This window comes from Austrofundulus limnaeus, unplaced genomic scaffold, assembly GCF_001266775.1.
Source record: "Austrofundulus limnaeus strain Quisiro unplaced genomic scaffold, Austrofundulus_limnaeus-1.0 Scaffold13, whole genome shotgun sequence".
In the NCBI taxonomy this organism is placed as follows: Eukaryota; Metazoa; Chordata; class Actinopteri; order Cyprinodontiformes; family Rivulidae; genus Austrofundulus; species Austrofundulus limnaeus.
In genome coordinates, this window is record NW_013952415.1 from 1,660,025 (window position 1) to 1,668,107 (window position 8,083).

The 8,083-nt window shown below is 43.3% G+C and overlaps 1 protein-coding gene across 1 annotated transcript; it reads right to left on the reverse strand.

Moving 5' to 3' along the window:
* Nucleotides 1-171: 171 nt before the first annotated feature.
* On the reverse strand, nucleotides 172-7,115 carry zgc:92275 (cholesterol 7-desaturase nvd; the record flags this gene model as incomplete). Its single annotated transcript, XM_014002435.1, is given in 5 exon segments — nucleotides 172-291; nucleotides 378-503; nucleotides 583-761; nucleotides 855-1,043; nucleotides 6,520-7,115. Coding segments are annotated over 5 exon segments (1,062 nt in total), but the record flags the coding sequence as incomplete, so codon positions are not given.
* Between the last annotated feature and the right edge of the window lie 968 nt (nucleotides 7,116-8,083).

The following is an 8,083-nucleotide window of genomic DNA, read 5'->3' on the forward strand; positions in this document are numbered from 1 at the left end:
CAAACTTTAAACTTTGTTTTTACGCTTTTGAGTGTTTTTATGTCTTCGAAAGTTAAAAAAATGAAACAAAAAGGTTTTAAAAAAAGTGCTCCTGATCGGGTCCAACGGTTCTGAAAACAAAAACAAATTAGGAAACTTTAAAAAAAAGTGTTTAAATCCAAACGTCTTCACCTGTCGGGCCTCGACATGAAGATCCAACAGACTCCAGTGGAACCCAAAAAAAGTCATSGAGTGTTTCAACTGCATCTTAGAGCAGTGAAGGTTCGGTTCTGGTTCCGGAGCCCACTCAGCCTGAGAGAGGCGCAGAGACACAGGAAGGTTCGTTTAGACAAAAACACGCCGTTGGGTTTGAAGTCCAAACAAACAGAAGTGTTTACCTCCCATTTGTGTTGCATGAACTCCCACAGCCTGCTGTAGTGGTACCGCAGGTCGGCGCCGCTGGTGAAGCCCGGGWTGTGCAGGTGACCCAGGTGGGTCACATCTGCTGCGTTTTCAGGAATCTCCTACAAGGAAGAATTAATTTAAAAAATGTGTCACTGAAAAAGGAACTCAGAACCTTCACAGGTAAGACCCGACGCCCACCTGTATGTGAGAACTGACGAAATGCTCGGTTCTGCCCCGGTAGACCCACTGGCCTTTCGTGATCTCCTCCTGTTCTGGGACGGCCCACTCAGGTTCTGCTCCATCGCAGTGAAACCAGACCAGGATGTGCTGGTTCACCTCACAGCTGGGCCAGCAGCGCACCGCGGCGACCTCTGGCACTGGGAGCAAAGTGAATCCCAGTTTTAGCTTGGAGTAGATTATGTGCATCAAGGGTTTGCCGTACATCTGACCAAGCCTTCGTCAGGTCGTACCTTTSTCTGTGTAAGGAATCTTCTCACATTTACCATCCTCCCCTCGAAACTGCCATCCATGGAACGGGCATTCGATACAGTTTCCCATCACACGGCCCCCCACCGCCAGGTTGGCCCCCAGGTGAGGACAGTAGGCGTCCAGGATGTAGGCCGTCCCGTCATGTCCCCGAAACACCACCAGCTGCTGGCCTGAAGAAGCCGAGGAGAGAAAACARCTTTATGTCAAACTTAAATCAGTTAAAAAACAGGCTAAAGGTTTATTTATTCAACCTATGTTCAAAATAAACAACAAGCTAAACAAGGCTAAACACTAGCTTAAAGCTAAATGTAGAAAAACACTAACAGCTAAGTGTAAAAATATAAAAGAAAAAAGTAAAAACTATCAAAGTTAGCTAAAAGCTCAGAGTATGAAGTATTATCAAAAAGCAGCAAAATGTTAGCTAGCTAAGAGCTAAAGTAACAAAAGACTAGCTAAAGAATTAAAAGGCTTATTAGAAGCTATAAACGTATCAAAAGGCTTGTTAGGATTTTAATTTATCTAGTTTGGTGGGATGCTAGCGAAAAGTCAAAATCTTGCTAAAAACAGCTAAATGTTAGCTAAAATATATAAGAAGCAAAAGCCTAAGAGCTAAGTAACAAAAGACTAAAAGTATTAAGGTTTATTAGAAGTTAAAAGTATCAAAGAGCAAGCTAAAAGTCAAAATCTAGCAAAACAAAACATGCTACAAGTTAGCTACAATCTASAAATTGCAAAGGCCTAGCTAAAAGCTAACGTAAAAAATGGCTAGCTAAAACRTCAAAAGCCTTGCTAGAAGCTAAAACTATCAAATATCTGGCAAAAAGCAGCAAGATGTTTGCTAGGCTCTAGAGCTGTAGTAACAAAAGGCAAGACAGAAGCTAAAATTATCAAGCAGCTAGTTAAAAAAGAAGCAAAAATCTTGTAAAACAGGACACCTACAACCTRAAAGTAGCAAAGGCCTAGAGAAGAGCTAAAGTAATGAAAGGCTAGCTAGAAGCTAAAATTATCAAATASCTATCTAAAAAAATTCTAAAACCTAGCAAAAAAAAAAAACCAGCAAAATGTTAGCTAAAACCTAAAAATAGTTTAACTATGAGCTAAAATGTTAAAGCGGTAAAACTGTAAAGAACTAATAGGCTAGCTTTAAGCTAAAAATAACAGAATTGTAACTAGAACACAAAAGAAGCTAAATAGAAGCTAAAATCTGCAAAACTGAAAGTTAAAAGCAACAGTGACGAAGCTAAAGGTATCATAAGAAGAYAAAAACAGGCAGCAGCTGAAACAGATTTTAAAAGCTACTTTCACATTGCTGGAAAATGTGACCCATATTTGATCTTTTAATGATGTCTGAAAACGTTAATTTACTTCCTGCTTTATTTGTGCATTTTTAGCTGCTGTTCTCCACACCTGGGTTGTGTTTGATGTTTTATCCTTCAGTATATTTAAGTCTGAGTTTCATTTATTATCTGACAGTTTGGCATCTTTGTTTCTTTGCACTGATCTGTGAAACGTTTTGGGGTTTTTGTCATCATTGTTTTGGGTTTTTGGACATCTGGACTTGCCGTAGAGGAGACATTTAATTTTGTTTTTGTTCGGTAAATAAAGTTTTATTTGTCTGCAGTCCTTCTGCCTCCTGACTGAGAGAACGGAGTTCTAATCCTGAAGTCATACTTGTTCTAATATTTAAAACTTATTAAATAAAACTAATGTTCCTGATGATCCTCAGCTCCAGGTCTTTGACAGTCAGAGCTTCTCATTTTCAGGTTGTTTGTTGATTTTATTTTATGATTCGACAGAAACATGAAAGCCTCACGTCCTCTTTGAAATCCTTTTTGAACTCAAACTCAAAGTAACTCAAAAAAGATCAAAGGGTCCTGCTGCAATGCATGATGGGAACAAGAATCTGAAARAAAGACTGGATTCAATCAGAGATAAATCAAATCCATCAACCTGATGACAAATAAAACTGGAAGGAGACGAATTAAAGTGACAGTTCAGAATGTTCAATGACTGGAACCACACCTGGACCACAAAAACCACACCTGGACCACAAAAACCACACATGGATGACAAAAACCACACCTGGACCACAAAAACCACACCTGGACCACAAAAACCACATATGGACCACAAAAACCACACCTGGACAACAAAAACCACACCTGGACAACAAAAACCACACCTGGACCACAAAAACCACACCTGCACCACAAAAACCACACCTGGACCACAAAAACCACACATGGATGACAAAAACCACACCTGGACCACAAAAACCACACCTGGACAACAATAAACCGCATCTGGACCATGATAAACCACACCTGGACCACAAAACCACATCTAAACCATGAGAAACCACACCTAGACCAGAAAAAATACGCCTGGACCATGAAAACCACACCTGTACCACAAAAACCACACCTGGACCACAGACGTCACACCTGGACAAGAGAAAACACACCTGGATCATACAAAACCACATGTGGACCACAGAAACCACACCTAGACCACAGAAACCACACCTAGACCACAAAATCTACGCCTGGAACATAAAAACCACACCTGAGCTATGAGAAACCACACCTGGACCATAATAAACCACAAATGGACCRTGATAAACCACATTTGGACCACAAGAAACCGCACCTGGACCACAGAAATCACACCTGGACCACAGAATACCACACCTGGACAACAAGACGTCACACCTGGACCATGATAAACCACACCTGGACTATTAAAAAACACCTGGACCACAAAAACCACACCTGGACAACAATAAANTGGACAACAAGACGTCACACCTGGACCATGATAAACCACACCTGGACTATTAAAAAACACCTGGACCACAAAAACCACACCTGGACAACAATAAATCGCATCTGGACCATGATAAACCACACCTGGACCATACAAAACCACATCTGAACCATGAGAAACCACACCTAGACCAGAAAAACTATGCCAGGACCATGAAAACCACACCTGTACCACAAAAACCACACCTGGACCACAGAAGTCACACTTGGACCAGAGATAACACACCTGGACCATACAAAACCACACCTGGACCATACAAAACCACAACTGGACCACAGAAACCACACATGGATGACAAAAACCACAGCTGCACCACAAAAACCACRCCTGGACCACAAATACCMCACATGGATGACAAAAACCACACCTTTACCGCAAAAACCACACCTGGACAACAAGAAGTCACACCTGAACCATAATATACTACACCTGGACCACAATAAACCACATCTGGACCACAAAAACCGCACTTGGACCATAAAACCACACCTGGACCATAAAAACCACACCTGGACCATAATACCTCACCTGAACCATAAAAACACACCTGGACAACAAGAAGTCACACCTGGAATATAAAAAAAACCTGGACCACAAAAACCACAACTGGACCACAAGAAGTCACACCTGGACCATGATAAACCACACCTGGACCATTAAAAAAACACCTGGACCACAAAAACCACACCTGGACAACAATACACCACATCTGGACCATGATAAACCACACCTGGACCATACAAACCACACTTGTACCACAAAAACCACACCTGGACAACAAGAAGTCACACCTGGACCATGATAAACCACACCTGGACCATTAAAAAACACCTGGGCCACAAAAACCACACCTGGCCAACAATAAACCACATCTGGACCATGATAAACCACACCTGGACCAGAAAAACTACGCCTGGACCATGAAAACCACACCTGGACCACAGAACTCACACCTGGACCAGAGAAGTCACACCTGGACCATAAAAAACGACACCTGGACCATACAAAACCACACCTGGATCATACAAAACCACACCTGGACCACAGAAATCACACCTAGACCACAAAAAACTACACCTGGAACATAAAAACCACACCTGAGCTATGAGAAACCACACCTGGACCACAATAAACCACAAATGGACCATGATAAACCACATTTGGACCACAGAAGCCACACCTGGACCACAGAAATCACAGTTGGACCACAATAAACCACATTTGAACCAGAGAAACTACACCTGGACCATGGAAACCTGAACCATGTTTGTTTGATTTTTGTGCATGGTTCGTTCTCTTTTTGTTGTTTTTATTTTGAAAGTAACACAAAACAAAGAATGAGCCATGCACGGATTAACAATAAATATTAGAAATGATAGACAATGGCTGTAAAAACTACGTCTGCCTATCCTGGTCCTGGTCCTGGTTCCTTCCTGTTCATCCATCCATTTTCTGTACACGCTTCTTCCTTTTCAGGGTTGCGTGGGTCACTGGTGCCCATATCCAGCAGCCACAGTGCGAGGGGCGGGGTACACCCTGGACAGGTCGCAAGTCCATCACAGGGCCTCCTTCCTGTTCAGAGGGAGTCATTTATTCCCACTGTGGCCAAGGTGCTGCGCAGACCGGGATGTTGTAACAAAGTCAAGACTCTTGTTGTGTAACTAAACTGAATCAATGATCTAAACCCAACCTGAGCTCCAGGTCTCAGGTCTCAGGTCTGTGGTCTCAGGTCTCAGGTCTGTGGTCTCTTCAGGCCCAGAGGATGAATCAGTGAACGTTTCTCAGCATCTCACCAAACAAGTGAACTGAACTCATATTTCTTGGCAACAGAAACTGTGAMAACATTAAATGAGGACGTGTGATAAGAACAGAGGCTGAAAGATGTGTGTCGAGGCCGTCCTGACGTTATCTGAACAATAACATCTGTCCTGGAGCCTGGGACCAACAAGTMCAGACAAGACTTGATCAACTCCAGAGAGAGATTACTTCAGATCTCATCCTGATCATGAGCAGAAGATAAACAGGTGCTGCTAAACCTGGTGACATGAGATCTCTGTCTGCGTCACAAGAATCTGACAGAGACAATGTGCAAATTATCTTTGTCACATTTGACACCTTCAACTAATTAACTTCAGGGATCAACCGGTTCAAGGCGGCCGCCGCAGGAAGTCAGCCAACTGGGGTTGGTGGTATTTAGCCAATAACGACTCGTTTGACAATTAATCCCCTGGACACCCTTATGTCCTGGTCACATGACCAGTTTAGTGGGAAAGATTTGCTTTTTGGAAAAATCTGTTCCAAATTGTGTCAAAATTACATTGAAGAACTTTTTTCTTTAAATGTTCGTCATATTTGAAGCAGAGGAGCATCGAGCAGACTGATTGGAGAAATCTCCAGTCTTGTATTAACCAGCCAAAAAATAACCGATTAATGTTGTTCTGGCGATTAATTGCACACGATTATGCCCAACCCTACAGCCAACACAGCAAAGCTCAKTTTTCACAGATTTTAGGCTAAAACTTGTGAGTAAAAGAGACAAAAACGTCTTTAAAAGCAGACTCTCAGTTTCTGAGCTGATGTGGATCAGAGTTCACGTTCAGCACCTGAACTGTTCCAGACTTTTAGCTGCAGGGACAAAAAGAAGATGAATGTTTCAGAATGTAGACACACTTGATTTTAAACTGCTGAGTTGACAGTTTTGCCTGTTCCTTCACACCTGACGCTGCAGTTTGACTTCAAAACTTACAAAATAAAAGCCTAATTAGTTGTATTTGTGAAAGGTTTAAACTAAAACGCTTTGAATGTGCAAATGGGTCTTACCAAGAACGGAAACATCTTTCACCTCCCCTCTATTCAGACTGTGGGAGTTCAGGACCCGGTACCATCCGTTGGGGTAGACCGGGGGCAGGTCTCCCACCCTCCTCCTGCGGCGCACCTCGTTCGCCGCCTGCGCCCTGGAGCGGCCGGCCTCTGCGATGTAGCCGACGTCGTCCGGGGTTCGGCGCAGCTCCAGGGGACCGAAGAGCAGCCGGTACAGCCAGCCGGCGGCCAGGAGGGACAGCCCGGCCGCGACGCAGAGGACGAGCCGCTGCGCTGCGGCGCCGAGCCACGCGGCTGCGCAGTCCTCCTCCCGGGTCAGCTGGACCGGGTCCGCGCTGTGCGTCAGGAGCATCAGCGTCACTCCCAGTCCAACAACCGCTGCGGTCCAAGCCGACATCATGTCCTCGGTGACTCCAGAGTGTCTGAAGAAGACTGTCCTGCTCGGCATCAAACGACGAGGATCAGGCASAGCCGTGCGTCATGACGCGTTGGAGACACCTTTACGCGCCACACCCGCTCCCCAACATAAAACTGAGAGGGAAAGTTTTCCCAAACTRCCGCCTACACGGAAATATTTCTTACATATTAATTAGTGAGCATCATGTGGCGGCCCGCGGGCCTTTTCCGGCCGGCACGGATGATGCTGGGGGTCACATTCATTTAAAACAGTTTTTTAGGTCTTTTGATGTCTTCCCTAAACGGAAATCTTTTATTTTAAAACACAGAAAATCCACCCCCTGCACTTCTAACTAATTTCCATMAACTTTTGCAGAAAAACAGTTAAATTTATGACCATTCACAGACATTAATCAGCATGCAGACATCCTTAAAATATTAAAAATATTTGAAGGCTTTGAAGTATYTGACAGAGTGCACATCACCCACACCTTCAACTCTCAGCTTGTAGCTACAACACCAAACTGCAGCTCAACATCTGTGAATTTGACTGATTTGTAACAAACGTTGTGTTTGATAAAGAGCACTAAYTGTGACCATATTGAATTGGGAAGAACATAAAAGATATAAAGAGAAAGAAAATTTAAATAGATACTGGTTTATAATGAACWAACTTAACCGTTTTGGTTATTTATTTTGATTTATAGGTTTAGTTCTGAGTATTAATAAGCAGCAGCAGCTAGCTGTAGCACTTCAGGGATCAAATATTTTTCCAGATGATAAAATGATCATATTATCAACGTCCTCCGATTTGACTTTCATTTTTTCAGATCTTCAGAACCAGTTCAAGTGAAACCAGCAGGAGCGGTTCTGACTTGAGGAACAGGAGACAGTCCCGGTGGGTCCAAGTTTTCAAAAAGACATGACGACGCGTCAAAAACAGCCTCCATCGAAAGGCAGAAACACTCTTCAGATCTAAACGACAAAATTCTGTTTTATAGATTTTAAAACAAAAAAACAACAAAACTTTTATTTCAAACATTTCCTTGGATCAGGATGAACAGGTGACTCGTCAGTGACCTGACAGTGACCCATCAGTGACCTGACAGTGTCCCGTCAGTGACTCATCAGTGACCCGACAGTGACCCGACCGTGACCCGACAGTGAC